General features: G+C 39.0%; 1 protein-coding gene across 9 annotated transcripts in view; it reads left to right on the forward strand.

Moving 5' to 3' along the window:
• The window catches only part of mcf2la (mcf.2 cell line derived transforming sequence-like a), a 114,806-nt gene that overhangs the window by 40,607 nt on the left and 52,619 nt on the right, over positions 1–21,580 (forward strand). For all 9 annotated transcript variants that reach the window (XM_036563372.1, XM_036563375.1, XM_036563373.1 and 6 more), the window contains exon 2: positions 14,589–14,672. In XM_036563372.1, the coding sequence (XP_036419265.1) occupies positions 14,589–14,672 (84 nt within the window). The remainder of the gene's footprint in view (positions 1–14,588; positions 14,673–21,580) is intronic.

Consider the following 21,580-nt stretch of genomic DNA (forward strand, 5'->3'; position numbering starts at 1 on the left):
AATTAACATTAGTAAGAACGACTACAAAATCCTCCGTTAAGAAAACTCAAAAATCTTAGTGCATCATGTTGCCTTGAACTTTTGAGCCCTCCCAGCACTTTCTTTTTACAGTGTATGAGGTGAGAGGTGGAACGAGGAAGTGAAAGATGTGACACTGGAGTTATTTTTTTTATTTTGGCAACAGGTGTTAATGGAATCCGGCCAGTGTATATCCAAAACCGATCCAGAGATGAAACACCTGTTTACACCTTAATGCAAGGTGTAATTAGGCTCTTAACATTCAGTCATTGCCCTATTAGTGTCCATAAATAGAATAGGAGATATTATATTATTTGATTGGATGATTTGAATTTGATAGTTTTTCATGTTATTTTGCTGGAAGGAAACTCATTCTTTAACTTTTTGCTGTGTTTATTTGTTGCAGTTGCACATATGTGGTGTAGCAAAACAGAGATAACTTTTTGTCATGGACCTTATTTGTCTTTTGGGTGCTTCCCTTTTTGTATTCTGTCTGTCTGTCCATTTGTATGTCTGTGTGCAGTCTTGAGTGTCAGTATTGCCTCCATACTGTAGATGGCGTCTTTTCTCCGCCCCTTCAGAGCTTGGGCTTTGTCCTGATTGGTTACTGATTATTAACCCTCTTTGAGGGAGGAGAGTGACATGCAGCCGTACTTGGCCTTGTGCCCCACCCCCTCCTCTCTCTCTCTCTCTCCATCTCTCGCTCTCTCTCTTTCTCTCTCTCTCTCTCTCTCTCTCTCTCTCTCTCTCTCTCTCTCTCTCACTCTCACTCTCTCTCTCTCTCGCACTCAAATCTCCTACAGAACGATTACTGTGTGCAACTCCTGTATTCATGTGTGTGTGTGAGAGAGTTAAGAGCATTTGCATGTTAAGAGCTTAAACCCCACACACACTCACACACACACACGCCACACTACTGTGTCTGGCTGTTTTCACGGCCGCCCTCAGGCAGGCATACCTGTAGATGAGTGTGTGTGTGTCTGTGTGTGAGCAGTGGGGGGTGTAACCTGAAGCCGGCCGAGTTTGTCCGTCCGCATATGTGTGTGTGAACTAGACGGCATGGGCTTGTGTGAAGCACGCAGACGGACTGTGTGCGTTCCTCGGTGTTTAGTTGCCTATGAGGGCCGACTGGAGCTCCACAGATAGGGGCACCTGAGGAGCAGCGTGAGCGTCCCAGGACGGTGATGATGGCTCTAAACAGAGTGTCCCTGCTCTGCCAGGACATCACTCGACTATGGCTACAGCTCAAAGTGATGACAGGTAGGAGACAGAGAGAAACTAGACTAAACCTTTAGTACTCAGTTATTAAAAGACTGGAATCCTTCAATTGAATTCCACTTTATTTTTCCTCCATTTATTTTGCTCCAGCCCTAATTCATGTGTATATGACCACTTTACAACTTCTCTTTATCACTTACAATTAAACAGGCTGTTTTTGTTAGTGTAAGACTGTCCAGTAAGTCTTTAAGACTGACATATGTAAATAAGATCAGTTCTGATTGGCTGCCATGTATTCTGCCTCATCCAAAAAAGCAGCCTGGGGTAAAACACTCCTTGTCACTTCAATATGAATGGGCGGGGCTAAGCTCTTGTAGGTAAATGACTTTGGTTTCTGTTACGTCACAGAAAAACAGTGAATTCAAAGTCGGCTGTTTTTGCAGAAGTAATGAAAGTAAGCAAGTTCACAGTATCATTGTATTTTTAAATATATGCAGTATTACAGAAACAAATGATATTTAGCTTACTATTAATGAAGTTAGTGATCCCATACTTGCTGAGTTTTGGGACTCTGTTCTGATACAAAATCCTACAGACCTGAGCTAGTTTATGATTGAACTTTTCCACTTCTCTTAAAATTGCACCAAAGGGGCCGTTTAGTGCACACAACACTTTGATTGCAGATTGACTTTAAAGAGCTTTTTTATTATTTTTGATGATGATTTTTGTAAATAATATAAGCAAAGTTTGAAGCATTTCTACCAAGTTTCTGCACCAGTTTTTAACCAAGACATCCAGAACCATTTAAGAACAGTTCTTTTTAAAAATGTAATCTTTAAAGTTCCTACATTTTGGATTTCGTCTGTCCATGAGGAGCTCATGTGGCCTCTGAAGAAGTTCACTTTAATCTTTAAATTCTAGGCTGATTATTCGGTAATTTATTCATATTAATATTATTCAGGAACGACTGTGAAACTATACAGATTCTGTTAACTGCAGCAACCAGAAAGAACTGTCCAGATTCTTTCTGTATGGTAGGTGAAGTTAGTTCATATAGAGGGATTTACAGACATTTACAACATGATTAGGTACTTCAGCAATGCCATGAGTTTCGAAAGTGCATTTGAACTTTCTGACTGTGGAATTTGAAAGCAAGGTTGGGATCATAGCATAGACTTGTTTGTTTTGATGTATTGTTCTCGGTTGAGTTGGGTTGCAGTCTGTCGGTCATAGGCAAATGAATGGTCAGAATGGAAGGGTGTGGTGTCTGTCTGTTTCATACTTGTGGATACTGTAATGTTTGTCATATTTTCATGCATTTCTGTGTTTTCTGGAGTTTTCTATTCACTTGTATTATCACATTCTTTACTTTGGGTTTTCTAATTGTTACTTTTGTGTTACTTTGTCAAATGCTACTTTTCTCAGTCCCTGTGAATATGTATGGAATGTGTTTTCTATATATAATAAAAAAAAATTAAATATATTGCACTCAATGTTCCATTTTTTTGGCTGGGAAATGCTCTGTTGGTTGCTTTTTTTGTGTTTGTTTTTGAGCTTGTACAATTTTGGTCATTTTCCCATAATGCCAGTACTAAACTATAAGATTAGTTGCTGTCTTTTTATTGGACTGTGAAACTGTGAATGTTTTTCACCCTTTGTGTTTAGCCTTGATCTCCACCTTAGTTTCGCCTTTTATCACCCTATGGAGATCTATCTGTTTACACATGCCTGCCTCTTATTGGGCAGAAATTGTTTACTTTCAAATTTAGCCTCATCTCCAAAGTCAACACGCTCTCCAACGAACTGTTCTCTTTCTCTCTCCCTCGCTGTTGTTTGAGACGGTTGGGTCAGTTGACATTAGCGTGCACTAGTTCCTCTTTCTCCTCTGACCATATGGTCCAGCTTTGGCCTCAACAAGGGTTTAAATTCCAACAGCCACTTTGGACTGGCACCAAAAGTGTCTTTTGGTTCGAGCTAGCTTTGCTATCGTGAGCTTACGCCTCAGAGCCAAGCTGTCAGTCACCACACAGCCATGACCACGGCCTTGGCTCTGCCTTAGCAACATAGAATCACCATGGTTGCAAAATGGTAGTGCCACAGTGCTGACAAGTGGAGGCCCATCAGCTGGAATTTGCATGTTTTTAGCTTAGCTGTGGCTGTGCTTTCCATAGTCATTTCCCTTGGCCTGTTGAGAGCTTTTCAGTGGGGCTGAATTGTGTTAAATAAAGCCTGCAGTGAGGCTGAAGGGTTTGCCTGTGAATATGCTAAAATGCTAGCATGTTACAATGTAAGGTAAAAATATAGCATATTTAATGATTTTTACTGTTTAAATATCAATATTTGTAAACAGATAGTATAAAAACATCCTAATCAGAAAGTAGTTCATATAGTCATCAGTGAAACATGGAAAAAAACAGAGGGTTAATGTTTGTTTATTACATGTAACTAGCATAGGAAGCTATTCGCAACCTGTCTGGGTTGATTTAGTGAATGATCTTTGTGTTTTAAGCTTATGGGATTAACATACCAACCAACCTTCAGAAATGATAACCTGGAGTCGCACAAACTGAACCTGTGCAATTCTGCCTTTTTATATTTTGGATATTTTTGTATATATCATCACATCATACAACTACTTATACAGCAATCTCTCCAGTTCTGTGGCACACACTCAGTCAAAAACCTCCTTCAGAACTACAGTATAGCTTAATACATGATTTTTTTTTTTTTAATTTTTTCCCCTCTGACTGTAGAGGTCTTAAGAAACCTCCCTGACTACACATTTGAATATCAGTAAATGAAGACTGATATGAGTTTGCATATCCATATATTTCAATAACCACCACCATCTCTAGCATATACTGTAGGCTGCATAACTTGAATCCATGCACTGAATTTGGAATCCTTGCTTGTTATAGACAGTATGTGGGTTTTTTACCCCTCTGACTGCGTTTGCGTGTCTGGCTGTGACGTGAGAAAGTAACAAACAGTAGCACGCTTTCTTCATGTTGTTGCGACAAACAAATTTGCATTCAGTGAGCCGGCCAGCATAGTGACCCACTGCTGGAGCGTGAAGGCATTGTTCCACTTTCTTGCCACACATAGAAACAGTCCTGGGTGTGAACCCTCAATACTATTTACACACTGCACCTGCAGGTACTGTATCTCAACGTACTGTATCTGAACGTACTGCAGCTGTGGAAAAATCTACCTTGGAAAAGTTCCTGACTGACCACCTTAGACTTACTGGATAGGTTCAGAATTTCTGGATTTTTTAAAAATACTGTGAAAGGGCAAATGTGCAACCCTGTTTGTTCTGTTTCTGTAATTAAACACACATCTTACACCAGAAAATACTTAATCTATCTGTAGTTTAAATGTTATCACATAAGTTTGCACCTTTTTCTGTAAAATAGTTTTAACACCAAAGAAAGAGCCATGCCCACCTTTTAAGCCTTCAAAAATCTCAGAAATATTTTGGGCAGAGTATTCTTGGAAAATATTGGAAATATTTAGCAAATCTGAGATTGCCGTTTGGGAGATCTTTCACATAGATCGGCCCCATACAGTATGTGTTGGCAAGGTGCCATACCAGATTTGGACTCTAGAATCTTAATGCAAGTCTGTTAGTGTTCGTTCTAGGCTTATAGTAATGATGGGAATCAAAGGCAGATTAGTTGGACCGGTGGGATTGTAGTCTCACAGGCCACACTTCTTCCTATAGGCAGTGAGTTTGGGATTTTTCACTGCATAATGCAACCAAGAACCGTCCACCTTGTCAGGAAGAAGGTTGCAAACAGACATAGAAAATGCCCAATCACAGCCCACTGTTTTAGCACAGTACTTAGGGGGAGGCGATTGTAAAAATCACACAGATATATGTTGCTTTAAAAGGCTTGTTTTTTTATCACAATGTGGAAAAACACCTTCCCCACCTGAATGATGAAAACACTGCAAAGAAGTGCATACACATGGATAGCCAATCAGTATGCAGCTGACAGAATTAGCCTAGTTGTGGCCAACTTTGTGTGCAAAGGATATGAGACACTCTGTTTCCATGTGGGCATTGGTTCCGAGGCTGAGACTAGTGGGCCTGTGTCGATGGAATGGCACAACCCACACCATGTACAGATAATGTATTATGTTGTACTATATATAAAAATAAAATGAAACTGGACATGTGGAGTGTGTGGTGGCTGTTTGTGAATGGAGTAGTTCTTGCAGCAAACACATGCAAATCTCCTCAGTGCACAGTACACACATCCTGTTTGTGTGAGTGTTCTGTGTGAGTTGCCTGCAAGCACCTGTGTTTTTGAATTGTCCGCTTGACCAACATTAAAGACTTAAATCTGCAGAAACTACTCAGTATCAGATCATATACTTAACTCCTTAAAATCCCAGCCTTATTGTAATGAGGCTGTTAAACCTATTATTTGGTAGTTACATGGACTACAATTGAGTTGAGTTGTTTTGGAAGTGTGTATTAAAAGGTTGGACCTGCCAGTGGGTCCTGGCCATTTAAGGGGTAAATATTGTATGGTTATATTTGTGGAGCTGTGGAGTACTCTAATCTAAGGCCTCATCACTCTCTCTAATAATATGAATCCAATTTAGTTGCTGATACATGTTGTAAATGATTATAATATGATCTTGATATTCTATAGGTTTCAGACAATTTGTTATGAAGCTGTAAAGATGTAGAAAGCTGTACAGCATCCAGAATGAACTTATAATCAAATTAATGTGCAGAATGCCTTATATTCAGAGTGGTGACTAGCTGCTCATAGTGATTTTGTAACTATAAATGGATCATTTGTATTTCAATAACAATGGCTGTTTTTCCCATGCCCGACTATCTTGCTGCTCCCAACTTCAAATCATGAATAAACATCAGTTTATGTTCTCATGTCTAGTTAACAACATTTTAATCTACACTGTATAAGTTATTATTGAATAACGACTAATAATTTGACATGTGGTTATGAATAGTAGTGTTTACTGTCGCTGTTATAACAAATATTTGTATCTCATTGGTCATTTTAGTCTATTGTCTGTTTTGTTGGTCCATTTGTCATGAAATGTTCACGTAACATTCACGGCAGGTGCCATTTTCAAATTTGTGCAAAAAGAAAAGAGTCACAAGTTTTTTAATATCCTCTTTTAAATATACACATAATATACAGTTAATAAACACACACCATGTATTATTGAAATATGACCCATTGTCTTGCACATGACTCCACCTGAACCCACACAAAGCAGAAAGTAAGTGTTGTAGTATATAATTTCATTGTAATATTGGTGAATAATGAGTATAGATGGGACATGGGGAATGTAAGGCATTTGACCCAGTTATTAATATCCCACCAAGCCCCCTTCTGCTTTTGTGTCTGTCTGTGTGTATATGTCTGTGTTGTATCCCTATAGCACAGCAGATGGAGGCTCTATAAAACCAGTGATACACACACACACAGCTGCCAATATTTCCAGTTTGTTAGCAGTTGCTCAGGCTGATAGTAGTGATATGGCGCTGACCACATTTGCTTCTGGCAGTTGGTAGCGATGTGTGTGTACATTCCTGCCCATGCTGTGGCAGACATTCACAGATGCTTAATGATCACCCACTGTGCTAGCTGCTGACGGACCATCCTGAACATTTTTGGAAAAGTCTAGTAAGAATCTTAAGCCCAAAAATCTGGTGTGTATTAAGGTTACACAGCTATTCACTTTTACTAGTCGTCCGGTCATTCAAAGAAATAGTCTTCAAGTCATCCTCGCAATGTTAAGAAAGTAAATGAGTGTGTCAGAGACGTCTATATGTTGTTAGTAGCTTGCTAATGGGGCCTGGTTTTAGCAGCAGATGCTTCAGTTTAAGGTGTAAGATTTCCAAGACTGTCTGATGTAAACTGGAAACTAAAATCACCACAGCTTTCAGAATCGCCACTCATGGAGAATTTAAACTGGCTCTGGCTGTCCATGCGTCTGTGTACTGGTTTTTCAGTCTGATGAGAACCAAACAATTGTTCATGTAAATGCTAGTAGCAAACAGTTGCATCCCTGCTCACCAATAAGCCTTTTGAGCTGAGATATAGGCCTAGACACGCTAGCAAGTAAATGAGATCCTTATGTATTTGCCAACTGCTATTCCACTTTATTTAATAAAAGGTTGTCAGTTCTCTCCCGCCTGGGCACTGTAGTTTTTACTGCCGCTGTGTTTCAGACACTGTCCTTGACTTGCTGACTGCTGCCGCCAGCGCTCACTGGTGAATTTATTAGTCAACTCGTCTAATGTTGCCTTCATATGGTCATTGGAGGTCTTATTTGCCACTAGCAAAGTCTTTGTGTTCAAGTGCTTTGTAGTCAGAAACTAGTAAGTTAGCTATTTTAGCCTTATTTGCCTGATCTGTTTTGGGATCTTCCTAACATTTTCTCACATTGTAAAAAAAATTTACACAATGCAACCAGATGTAAGAAAATGTTTATGACTTGATTTAGAACAATAGTTATAGTGGAGACTTACATAAGTGAAATAAACATGGGACCATACCTCAGTTATATTCTGTTTATAAGGACTTTCTAGGGTTGCTCATAAAATGACATTGTTTTACGGACTGTGCTTTAAAAGTTTGCTTTCAACTATATATAACCAATTTGAGTGCAGGCAAGTGTATTAAGTGATTCTAATGTGCTAGTCTTGTGCAATTTCACAGCTTTCAAATAATTAGTAGGACCAGAGGAAGCTGTAGGCTGAAGTTATAATAAAATAAAACATGAAGAATTCATCAAATATTAAAAAAGGAGATCTCAGGTCAGATAATAATGCTATAATATGCTATTATACATGTAATACAAGTTATTTTCGTACATAAAGTAGTAATAGGGCAGATGATTCCAAACTTTTGAATGCTAGTGTAGGTCGGGAATTTGTATTTCCGGTAATTCCAAGTGCGCATGAAGCCAGCATTGCATTTCATAGAACAGCCATACTATACACAGTATTACATAGGCTGTATAATGGAACAAGCACACACTCATGATCACAACAGCTGTAGTGGTGTGTAAATAGCTCACCTGCCCCCTCCACCCCCCAGCACACTCACCTGTACTCTTTGTAGTTCGGACAAGCTGTGACACGATATAGCCAGAGTGGTCTTTAGCAACATACTGACGTGATTAACCTGGACTGCTTGTGAGAACATGACCAAAACAACATGGTGATGTTCTAAATGATGTGCTTTTTCCATGCTACAAATTGTACGTATCTTTGTCGTATGCATGCATGTTATTTTGGAAGTGACGCAGTTCCACATATATGTTCTTGTAGCGAGTGCTTAGCTGTAAATAATGCAGACATTTGTCACGTTAGTAGAGAGTGCGAGTGAGAGAAAAGATGCTAGCCTTTTTTTCTTGTACCAGGAGACAGAAGCACAGCAAAGGTGAGAACTTTTGTACACTTAAAAAACTAAACTTAACTTAAGGAATGTGTGTAGAATCTGTGTGGAATTTGTTAGCAATCTTACTTTTGAATGATTAGCCATTCTGGTTAATTAGCCATTCTGGCACGATACCTCAGTCAGGGCATCCGCAGTGTCCTAGAAACGGCGGATTTTAACCTTGGAGGATAGCTCATGCCTACACCCACCCGAGCCTCGCATTAAAAATGGAAGGGATTGTAAAGAAATAGGCCTACTCGCTGCTCAGCTGAATAGCATTAGGGGCCAAGTGTGTAAGCTAGGCCTACTCTTCTTCCTCCTCCCGCAGTGAATTTGTTTAGACGCTGCTTTCCAGGCGCCACTGAATCGCTCTGTGAATGCACGGCTGGAAGGCTTTGGCACGCCGACCCGGGCCATAGGCTACAGCTCTGTGGCTCTCAGTCATGGTGAAAGCGGTTTTGTTTAGCACCCGAGGCGCTGCTTCTCTGTTGGTACACAATGCAAGAGCGAGGTGCTGACAGACTTGGCGACGAATGAGCCCTTGAGCCTTATGGTTGGCAGCGAGCAAGGCCTGGCAGTTGTCTTAAGTGATAGCAAGGCGAACCATCAAAATTATGCAATTTTCCCCCTTACCCCAAATGTAGTCGATCAGCCAAGACCTGTTTGGTGGCCAAAGTTAGCTTTTTTAGCTTTGCAGGGCTAATACAAGTAACAGAAGCTAAAAGTACTTTTGTCAGTTTTTCTAGAAAGTGGATTGACAGTTCAATATTCTGGCAGTATAGTTCTACTGAAGAAACATGATGACTGTGTTTATGTTGTTACATTGCTTACTAAAAGGGCAGAGAAACTGGACATATCTGCATTTTAGCCACAGAGACCAAGTTCATTCAGCAACATCTTTAACACAACAGTGGATGACAATGTTAAAACAGTGGATGACCATGTTAAAACAGTGGATGACAATGTTAAAACAGTGGATGACCATGTTTGACAGTCTTTACTCATTAATTAATAAGTGCTTGTAAAATGTTAGAAAAGTCATGGAGATATATTGACATTTACCTACTGTGATAGTTTGGCACTATTCCTGTTTCTGATATCAATGAGTAGTTGACATGTCCTGAGAAAAATGGAAAAACAACAAAAAGTTAGCGCTGAATTCATTTGAGGAATAGTATCATTTTCTAAGTCTTGCATTGTTACGCCCCTGTCTAATCACTATGCTACGATTTAATTTTTTGACCTTATTTTCTTTCCTGAGGGGCAGTTATGACTTTATTTATTCATTATTCATTTAAAAGAAAAACAGCAGGCAGAGGAAGAAAAGATCACCCATCACATGATGTGTTCCTTCAGCATCAATAGGAGCCTTTAACCAACTGAGAAAGACCCTTTGGGCCAAATGAGGAAGAGTTGTTCATTTGTCTCGTTTGCATCTGGTCCTGTATTCAAACAAGAAGCTGGTTTAGTATTAGAATCTTCCCCTTGTTTATGGTGAGCTTAGTACTAAACGAATGCTCAGTCTAGATCATTACTGCTCTGCAATTCGTGTGAGTAAAGCTACTGTTGACTTTGCAAAGGCTACAGCTGCTTTCTTGTTTATATTTCAAATGGTCTTTAAACAAAAGTACAGGATTTTTCCCATACCTTAAAGATAGCCCATACACATTCATAAACGCTGTCTGTGTTATGTCTCTATCACACTGTATGTGTAAAATGTCCTTGATCTGTTAATCACAATCCTGTGGCCTTAAAACTAGAATATCTTCCATGAATATTCAAAGTACTAACCAACAGTGAGCTCTTATCTAAAGGATAGGCTTGATATTTGTCCTTCCTGCTCATGTGAGCTGCTGGTCACAATCCAGCATCATCTGTGAACCTAACCAGCTTAGCGTGGGTCAAGAGTTAGCGAGAGCACATTAGTCCTGACAGCTGTTTCAAGAGTGTCTCACGTGTGACTCGCTGTGGGTGAAGGCCTCAGTCATTATAACACGAGAGAAGCAATGAAACTTTATTTGCAAGTTTTAATCCTAATGGTTCTGTTGGTCTTTTTTAGCAGGAATGCTAGCTAGAGCTCTCACCTGTTCATCTCCAGCAATGGCCCTGGTGAAGTGTACTGTTAGTGTTAGTGATAACCATAGTTTCTACATGAGACACTCATGTTTCGAGTCTAAAATGTCCTTCTTTAACCTTGCACTGGAGCTAGGAGGCTAATGTAGCTAGTAAGTTTACACTCTACCAAATTAGAGTATTGTGCAAAATGTGTGGCTAAATTATCACAGACCATGTGGTGCTGTTTTAGCTATAAGATGTACTTGTTTTAATAGAGAACAGAATGGTATGTCTAACAGTGTCAGAAACCTGTTAGCTACGTTAGCCTCGTAGCTCCAGAGCAGAACTAATTAAATTTCATTTTAATTTTTTTTCTTTATCAGCAACTTTTGGGGTTAAGATGTAACTGCTTAGCTGTTACTTTCATTGACTTTGCGCTGTAGTCCTCTTGAATGAGTGGTGACATGTCGTGCCGGAGTCTCAGGTTGAATTTCATCACTCTGCCACCAAACATGGAGTTGTGTGGTGTTATGAAATCTAATAACAGGTTAGATAGCAACAGCATTTATCTCAAATCCCTCTGAAGGGTCTGACTACAGCAACCTGTTAATCAAACGGGAAACGGTCACTTTGTGTCATAGTAAATAGTCACTGCATGCCAAGGCTTGCCACTAATTGGCTAATGCTTTTAGTCCTGTGTCTGAAGCTGTTAGCAAGTCTGTTTTGTGCTCCTTCACTCACAGAATTTGGTAGGTTTAGTTATATTTACCCAAGTACAGTTTTGATGGATTTAAATAGAGTATTTTCAAATGACGATACTTGTAAAGTATATTTGCAAGGAAAAGAATCTGCTTTTTACTCATGCTATACTCTTTTGCATTTACTTCCTAATTACTTTTTCATGTTTAGTAAAAATAATAATAATAATAATAATAATAATAATATGAAGTTGAATAAATTATGTTTGTAAAACTTTTTTTTTTTAACTTTGAACTTTAATAGGGGCACAACAAAATGCATGTTCAGGTTTGCTATGATTTTTCATTCCGGGGTCAAGATTCAGTTAGATTTTCAATAATTTATGTGTTAAAATTCTCTAATTATATACTACACACATTGGTTTGACTCTAACTTCTCCAGCAAAACATTTCTAGTCCCTGTTATGCCAGCCCACTAACAAACCATACAATTTAATGCCCACTTCAGAAAAAGTAGCTTATGAAGGAGTTTTTCATTTTACTTTATAATTCTGTTTTGTGTGCTTTACTCATTCTTTCCAGGGCCTGATAGTTAACTGCAGTGTCATTAACTGAGTGCCTCTGATTGAAAGAACAGATTAAAATCCATCAAAATGAGCAAAATAGTAAGCTTCCTTTCTGTAGACATGTACATCCATCGATCCATCATCTAAACCGCTTATCCTTCTGGGTTGCGGTGGGGTGCTGGAGCCTATCCCAGCTGTCATTGGGCGGAAGGCAGGATACACCCTGGACAGGTCGCCAGTCCATCGCAGGGCAGACATAGACATGTACAGTTGTAATTAAAAAAAAAAAAGAAAACTGAATAAATCTGTCCAATCAAAACAAACTGTCAGATTTGTAAAACATTCTAATGTCATAGAGTACTAGTATTTACGAAACATGACTTTATTATCTTTATTAATGCAAGCTTAAGTATCATCTGGTACTGTGATATAATCAGAAAGTATTGTGATGCTGTTTTTTATTGATACCACTCAGCTATAGTCTCACCAACTGAAAGTTGCTGTAGAAGCCAGAAGCTTGGTTTTCAAGATGTTACTGCATTTAAGTTATACCTTCATTACAAGAAACAGAGCATGTTTGTCATTGCATGTTATGACGACCCTTCTTTAACGGTACTCTCGAGTGACCCACTTCTTGTGCAGTAGTGATTTGCCATGATTAGCAGTGTTTCATTGTAAATTGCTCTATATTTGTTGTTCTGCTGTTACTGGCCAGAATTGCATAATCCATTCAGCCCTGCTGTTGGTCAGAGCTTCACCCAAAAGGCTTTAAAATGACCTGGCCTGTATCACAGGATAATAAATGTGCATTATGACATGGTGTTTGTACACATTTTAAGCTGTTGCTGGTGCAAACTGGTGTGTGTGTGTATGTGTGTGTGGTCAAAACCCAATGTAGTCTGTTGCTGTAATATTTGGCACTGAGCTTTAGGCTGGTACAAAGTAACAACCCTCTCCATTTATTCTTTTCTTTTTTCCATTTTCTTTCTGTTTTCACTCTTTTGGAGGCCTGTCATCATAAAGCACCCCCACATCCTGGCAACAGCAGTGATTATGGGCTGGCCATGCATATCTACTGCTCTGCTGGATATACACAGTGTTGCTGTGCTGGACCTCAGTGATTTGTTGTTACTGTTGTGACATTAGTGTTGATCCTGTGATTGGACCTAAGTGATCAAGGATTATGATGATAGTTGTGTAAAATTGCTGTTAGTGTGGGTGTGTGTGTGTGTTTTGGGACTGTCAAATTTACCACTATGTTGGACCTCAGTGATCTGTTGTTAATGTTAGTCTGATTAGTCTGAACCCGAGTGACCAACAAGAAGGGTTATGATAGCAATGACAATAATTGCATACATTGCTATTGGTATGTGTGGTGGGGTAAAGTGTCATTTGTCATGGTGTCGGACCTCAGTGGTCTTTTTGTTCATTAGTGTTGTTAAAACAGTGGACCCGAGTGATCATCTGAGATGGTCATGATTAAAATTGCCTAAATTGTGTGTGTGTGTGTGTGTGTGTGTGTGTGTTTATATGTGAGAGGGTGGGGGTTGATATTTGAATGTGTGACCTAGTTTCTGTCTGTAGACTCTCTCTTACATTTCTGTCATCAAATATAATACCCCTGGCCTTCATCCATTTCCAGCTAAATTATTCAAGTGCGTGTGTGTGTGTGTGTGTGTGTGTGTGAGGGGCGGGGGGGGGTACCTCTTTGAGAGGTCAGGTGTGTGTTCACAGTGGCTAATGTTTGTGTTTGTGTGCTGTATTTACCCTGCAGCAGCTCTCTAACTCCCTTAAACCTGTACACGTTTATACTAACACACAGAATAGGTGTGTCTATTTGAACTTCATCCACATGAATCCAGTGCACATCTGCTTCATCATCGTGCACACACATGCACACAGTCACACATGCAGTGCAGCAGCAGTGTGCAAAGCAGCTTAGGGTAATCCATTTCTCTCTCTCTCAGGGCAGAAATCATACCGTCTGCTTCCTCTCTCACTCTTCACCCCCTTCTCACTTCTTCTCTTTCCCCACTCCTCTGATATCCCTCTTTTTCTTTCCTCTTCCTTCTTATCATAATGTCTGGCTTTGCTAAGTTCCAGCCCACCGTGGAGTAATTTGCAGTAATATCTATAACTGCTGTGTGAGTTATTCTATTGTTTGTGTGTTGTCCAGTTCTAAACTAGTGTATTAATGTGCTAATAGGTGAATGAGCCTCAGACATGAACCGTAATATAATTGGGCTACATTGACATTACAAACCTTATTAATCTGTTCTGACTTTTGGCTCAGATCTAATCTTTTTGGTGGACAGTTCAGTGCCATGTTTCTAAGTGATCTACGTACATCATTAGTGTGAACACACCTCTTCCCTGAAACAACCCGCATATGTGCAATTGTTCCTGAGGGTAAAGCTGCTGCTTACGCAGTGCTGACATTGCATGGTAACAATAGAATTTGAATCAGATTTGAATGTTCACACAACTCTGAAAGAATCCAATTTGTGTCTGATTTAGGTCAGAAAATCAGATTGAACCCTGTAATGCAGTGTTATATTGTATATCATTCATGCAAAAATTCTCTCTCGCTCTCTATGCAGATGAGATCATGCAGCAGGAGAGCAGTCCGCTCTGTGCTGCAGACATCGGCCCTGACCTCAGCAAAGGCTTCGCCTTCCTGTCAGGTGAGACCTCCTTTGTAACTTACCATCTAACCACATAATAGAATTCACTCCTGAAATCACTCATCCACAATATCTCTACTGCCTATCTGTGACCACCTCAGGGAAGCACAGGGAAATGAGGAGCGGACTGAGGTCAGAGAAGGACTGTGGTTTGAATCTGGCTTAACATATCCTCTTACACTGACTTGAGAACAGTTCTGCAGCTGGTAATAATGGTTAAGATTTGGATAAGAGGAAGGGAAGCCGGCTGCACAGCTTAACTGACATAAATAGACATATTTGGAGATGCTGTAAAATGTCCAGGCATTGCTTAGAGATTTAAACAGCATTATGGGTTTACAAATGTGTGATTGAATATAAAGTAATATTTACATATTATGTACCATGAGGTAGTCATTAATGACATTTTGAAAATTGTAAATGGATTGTACATTTACATGTATATCAGGGGTCCCACTGTGTATTAAGTGTCTGTAATAACTATGTAGTTACACATGAATAACACTAACTACTGATGATTTGGTTAATGTTACAGATGGATTACAGAACTACTGCCTATGTAATTAAACGTGATCAACTTCAGTATTGCCTCATGTAATTACACAAGTGTATCTTCTACTCAGGAACTTTCCTGTAGTGTAGTGTTGAAGTTAAAATAAATAATGGGACAGTTTCTGTGTAGTTGTTATGTAGGTACTGTGTAATAATGCAGTGGTAATATAGACGTTGATTTGGGACAATACAACACATTAATTAATGTTATAAAAGTTACATTTTAAGATAAGGGGCCGCCTGCTGTACTGTCACATATACAGACAGAATGGTTTAAAGCTGAAACTGGTTACAATGTCACAGCATTAGCAACATAAATGCTAGCTAAATGTTAGAAAAGCTGGCAGATACAGTGTTAGTAATGTCTTAATGTAGGTTATTACATACTTCCTTTAACTGCTGGGGGGGGACTTCTAAAACTGCTGTTCCAGTCTGATTACAAATGTAATTAGATTTGTGTTATTACCCTTGTGTAATTACATGAGGGAGAATAGGCTGTTACAACTATTAAGATACACTTGTGTAATTACATAAGGTGTATGTGTGTAATCTATAACAATGACTAATGCATTAATAGTTACATTGTCATTGCATATGTTGTTCACATGTAACTACACAGTTATTAGAGACACTTAATATAAAGTGGGACCATATCAGGCAATTACATGTATCTATTATATGACACATAGTGTATGTATATACATACAGCACATGTACACATTGTTCCAGATAATAGGCAGAATAACGCTGTGTGTAACAAAAGTAGTAGTTAGTTTCTGGCCACAGGACCACTTTTGTTGGAATATTAGGGGCTTCAAGCATCAATAGCTGTAGCAACAGCTACGGAGGCCAGAAAAGTAAGTCTGCATGAACAGCGTAGCCACTGAGATCCAATTTGCTAAGCAACATCTCTAACAACAGCAGTGTTAACTGTCTTTAATCACCCAGAATCAAATAAGTGATTACAAAATAACAGAAAAGGTATGGAGATATCAGTGTTTTGTGAGCAGATGGCATCTGACACAGCACACACTCACACTGTATGATGATGTCAGTTGTGTATTTCTTCCTGTGAGGTAGTAGATAATAGGTGCTGATAGGAAGAGGGGAAAATCAGAACCAGGGAAAACCTCCGAAAAACTAAGCATGAGAGCTTGTAGAGAGGAGAATTAACACTCTGTAATGTCTTCCGGGTTTCTCAAACACTAAAGGGGGCGCTCCAGAGCGAGTCCAAAATGAATGAATTAAGATGGAGCATTTGAGCAAAATCATAGTTTATAAATGTTTAAACATTTTTAATGTAAAAGAAAACATTTATTTCCCGAACACAGAACAGCATAAAACATTTACATATTTGTATATATTTATATATTAACAGTTATATTTTCAAGAGCTTTTGAACTCGAGTTGTAGGAGTTTAAAATGGCGCCTTATGTGCGTTCATGACGTCAGTGAGCGTGAACAGCCAATCAGCTGCTCAGCTCGCCAACCAATCAGCACTCACTAGCAGTAATGCCAGAGTCCTGCTGCCCAAAACATGTTTGCTGTAGAAAAAAGGAAATATGTAGGTAAGTTTTCTTTGTTTTTTTTTTAGTGAAATACGTCCTACTACTTTCTAAAATTAAAGGAAAGTTCTGGGCGAGTGATTAGAAACTATTTTAACTTTTTGTTTTTAGCCGTTTTAGCTCCATTTACTCCCATTCATTGAGGGCTTACTTGCGGACACCCTCTGGCATTTTGCAGTCATGTTTTTGATACAATGGGGGAAATAGGAAGTGGCCAGGCTTTTCATAAACTGGCTCTGGTGTATTCCTTCCTGTGAGGTAGTAAACAGTAGGTGCTGATAGAAAGAGGGGAAAATCAGAGCCAAGCAAAACCTAATGAAATTGACTCAGCAATGGCTGAGAGCTACACACACCCCACAGAACACGTTTAAATTTGACATTCACTACAACACCAGTAGGGTGTCATTTTAGCATCAGTTTGGAAACAAGTCTGTGCTGTGGTGTAGCAAGTTTGGCCTGATAACTAAGCTCTCATTAGCTTAGCAAAAACGCTACAGACCCAAACACTACAAAACAGGTTTGATTTCAGCTTTCTGTCACTCCAATACCAGCAGCTCAAATTTTGCCCTCTCAGACATTAGCGTTTCATCTACACTTGTGTCAGCAGAACACTAGTCAAAATCTAGTCTGTAGCCTGCTTGCTAAGCTAAAGTTAGCCATCAAGCTACAGATCCAGAACAGGTTTATTTTTGCCTTTCTGTATCTTCAGCGCCATTTGCTCGACTTAGCTCCCTCAGATTTGAATCAATATCATCTAAACTTGTGTTAGTGCTATAGTCAGCCAAATCAAACATGTTCTGTGGTGAGCAGAGCTGTTGTCATGCTAACTAAGCTAGTGCTAACTAGCTCCTTTCTCCTGTTTAGCAGCACTGTTTAATGTTTAGTAATTGTTAGACAGACAGCATGACATTTATTGAATTATGACTTAAAAATAATTCAGTGTTCACTTACATTGTTCTTGTAAGCAAACAAAATGTTTTATTTTTCGATTTTGAAATAACGCAGGATGAAAAAGAACAAAAGCGACAAGTGCTTTTTATGTCACTTATGATGCTTTTACTCAGCACAAGGTTTCAAAAACAGTATCAGTTTTGAAAAAGAAAAAAACAATGCCATTTCTGAGTGTAAATAAAATTCTATTTCAATATAAACGTAAAATTAACTTACATAAACCTCATGTCTGAGCGCCTATGTTAAACGGGTGTTTTTGCTGTAGTATAAAAACAGTCAGTGAAACTGCTACATACAAAGACTGGCAAGCATTTTTCCAACTATTGTAGCTGTTCCTGCTGTTCTCTTAAAGTCCCTCATATTTGGATGATGGATCATTCTTAACACAGCAGGGACAGTGGCAGTGTTAAAGTAGCGTGTGTGCTGCCTCTATGAATGTATTGGGCATAGCAGTGTTACTGGACTAATGCTATGCAGAGGGTAGCTCTGTGGTCAGAAACCATTGGTGAAGGACTAATGAATGGCCAACATAAACTGTGCATCAGCAGATGGGCTACAGACTCTCACTGTACACCACGAGATAGGTGTTTCGTAGTAAAGTGGCCAGTGAGTGCATTAATCTTCATTTGGCACCTCCTGCCACTCAGCTCATTTCAGGGCCCTGTAGAGCTGAAGCTGTACGTCAGTCTTAGGAAGTGATATTTGAGCTGTTCACAGTTTTTAGGTATGACTAAGCGCTCATATGCAGCAGTGTATTTATAGAGCAGGCTAAAGCTGCATTGACTGTGTCGTGTTGCAGATGTAGTCGAGTTAGGAGTGCAGAGTCAGCACATTTTATTTATAAAAGTGTGCTTTAACAGGATCTGTGCCAGATGGAGCAAAAGTGCCACCGTGGACACCCACACTTACACACGCACAGCCAAATACGAATTGGGTTCTTGTCTTTCACTCACATATGTCCTCCCATTTTCAAACATCAAAAGGCTCCGAACAAGCGCACACACACAAAGTTTACTCAATTGCAGCGAATGGGTTTTTCGGTAGTGACAATTCTTAATGTTACACACTCATTTTCAGGCTTTTGGACACATTTACTTCAAAACAGTGGGATCTAACTGCTCACCATGTGGCCATGAGGGACAGGGAATGCAGTCTCACTTCCTGCTCTAAAATCCAGGGGTGTGGTTAGAAGAGGGTAGGCCTATTGCCTAAAACTGTGTTTCGGTAGTGACATGAAAACGTGGAAGATTTTTTTTTAACAAAAAAATTTTTATTGAAATTTATGATAAATCTTATAATTTCATTTTAAAAGAAATCAAGAAAATCTTCTAAAAAAAAAAAAGTAGGCATTATTTTTACAAGGTAAGATTGAGGGTTTAGGGTTTGGGACAGCAACCTCCAAATAGAAAGTGCCTCAAAGAATGCCTTGGCTTTAACCAGATCATGGCATACTCCTTGTAAATAATCAAGGTCTGAATCCTTAATTGTTTTTGTTTTTTTTCTTGTGCTATGCAACCGCAGTTTTAACTAATTCAGTAGAATGGTCGAGATACAGTCGTGTGCAGTTTAGGCCTGAGCGAAAAGGTGATGTAATAGGATATCGTTGATAATTGACAAGTAGCTTTAGCTGGAAAGGCGGTAATCGCAGTGTTGGGAAACTGACATAGAACTAGAGAAGATTAATTTGGCTTTAAATGGCTTGCTGAATGACCAATAATATGTACACAGTGTTTTATTTATTTTACTCTTATCAATGGGTTATTGTGGGGTTTTCACAAGCTATGGGTGTGATTTACTCTGAGAAAAATTCACAGCATTTCCTTTACAGTTTAAGTGTCCTAGTGGTTTAGATGAGCTAAATTATGAAACTTATGAATATATAACATTGCATGTTTTTCCAAAGGTGTCTATAGCTAAATTCTAGAGTGACTTCGCTATAATGACAGAAAACACTTCATTTTTTAATATGTCAAGCATGTGGGTGTGGCTTAGGAAACCACTCATTTAAAATGTGTAGCAGTTGGAGGTTTCTCCGGCAAGGGGCACTATAAGCATACAAGTGTCATCACGAACATACACTAGAAGGAGCTCATGAATTCATGCGTTTGCAATAACATCTATTAAAACAACAGGTGAAGTAGTTTTCAAAAAATGTTTGTTTACTCATTTTTTATATCACTTACTATGCAATTTTTGAAAAAGATTTTCATTAAAACAGTTAATGATCAAAAAACAAAAACAGAACAGAAAGTAGGTCTAAGCTGCAGCGGACCATGTGTATTGGGGTGTGTGTTGGGGGCGTTGTTGTTGATATCACTAGAACTAAAAATATTATGCTAGTTATTTTTAGATATCTCCCAGGCCTAAATAAAAAGTTTGGGCACCCCTAGTAAAATTATATTTTGTCAATTTTGTCAAGTGAAAAGATAGCATATCCTCTACAGAAAACACAGTTCTGCACATTTTAATACACATTTTTTGTGTATTTGCTGAATTGAACACACAATTTATATTTTATCTTTATTATATATGTTAAACTAATAAATAGACACTGTGCACTAAAAAAAAGCCGGAAAATTGCAACAAGTGCAGAAAATTGAAAAGTTTGATCTCTGTAGAGGATGTCAACTGTTTTCACTTATATAACATGACCGGAGGTGTTCGGACTTTTGCATATGAATATATACACAGAGCTACAGAATACAAGTCCATAACTACATTTGTCCACGTCAGAGCCCAGATAAGGTTGCCTGTCTGAGATCACCACTGAATTATTTAGGGTTGCCACAGCGATGTGCATGGTAACCACACTCGGCAACATGGATTCAAGAGAGTGTGTGGCAGTGTGTTGGTATGTGAATGGCAACTGAAGCCTTAAGCCTCAAGAAGAGTGTGTATGAGAGTACATGAAATAGTGGGAGTGTTTGTGAGAGTGTGTTAGTGTGTGAAAGTGAGAGAGTGGGAGAGAAAGTTAGTTAGTTTGAGAATGTGTGCGGGAGTGCGTGTGAGAGTAAGAGAAAGTATGTGAGAGTGTGAGTGATGGGGTTTTAGAGTGTGTGTGTGTGTGTGAGTGACATTGAAAGTTGTGGGTGAGTTATCTTTATATTGCAAAAGAAGCATTTTTTGAATTCATTATTTCTTTGATGTCACAAAAACCAGCACATTTACATAAATCAGCCTATACAGCCTACAGCAGTCTAACCCTGCCCACTCACACTGAAGTTATGAGTATTTCAACCCAAACTGCTTTTTGAATGAGGCACAATACAAGACAGCCAATTAGAACAGAGCTCATGTATGTATATCAGTCCCAAAGGCACAGCAACAAGGAATAAAAAGAGGTTGGAAATGTTCAAGTTAAAATGAATTATGACCGTTTTTGGTTCATAAAACCACACGAACATTGTAAGTGGACCTCAGAAGGAGAAAATAAAAAGCAAGAAAAATATGTGTGATGGAATTAGGGTTGCCATGGTTTCATCTGTGGTTTGTCCAGTGGTTAGTGCTTCAGAAGTCTTTTTGTTATGTTTAATGTTTTCTTAATGATGGGGCTGTATTTAGGTCCAGGCAGTGAGAGAGATCGTTCACTGGTCTTGCTTTTACTCCACCCACAGTAAATGACAGACCTCCAGTACTGGACCCCGAAAGTGTTTATTCAGCTCTCTTCTGTTTCGGCCTTTTCTCTCTCAGTTTTTAACTCTAGCCTTTCATCAGTTTTCTTATTCTTTAACTGTAGTTTATTTTCGGCCATCCCTGTTAAACAGGACAGTCGGCTATTCAGTTATGGTCTTCTTGGTCAACTACGACCAGTCAGTTTACTAGTTTCTTTCAACTGTTTAT

The sequence above is a fragment of the Colossoma macropomum genome, unplaced genomic scaffold, assembly GCF_904425465.1.
Source record: "Colossoma macropomum unplaced genomic scaffold, Colossoma_macropomum, whole genome shotgun sequence".
Lineage (NCBI taxonomy): Eukaryota > Metazoa > Chordata > Actinopteri > Characiformes > Serrasalmidae > Colossoma > Colossoma macropomum.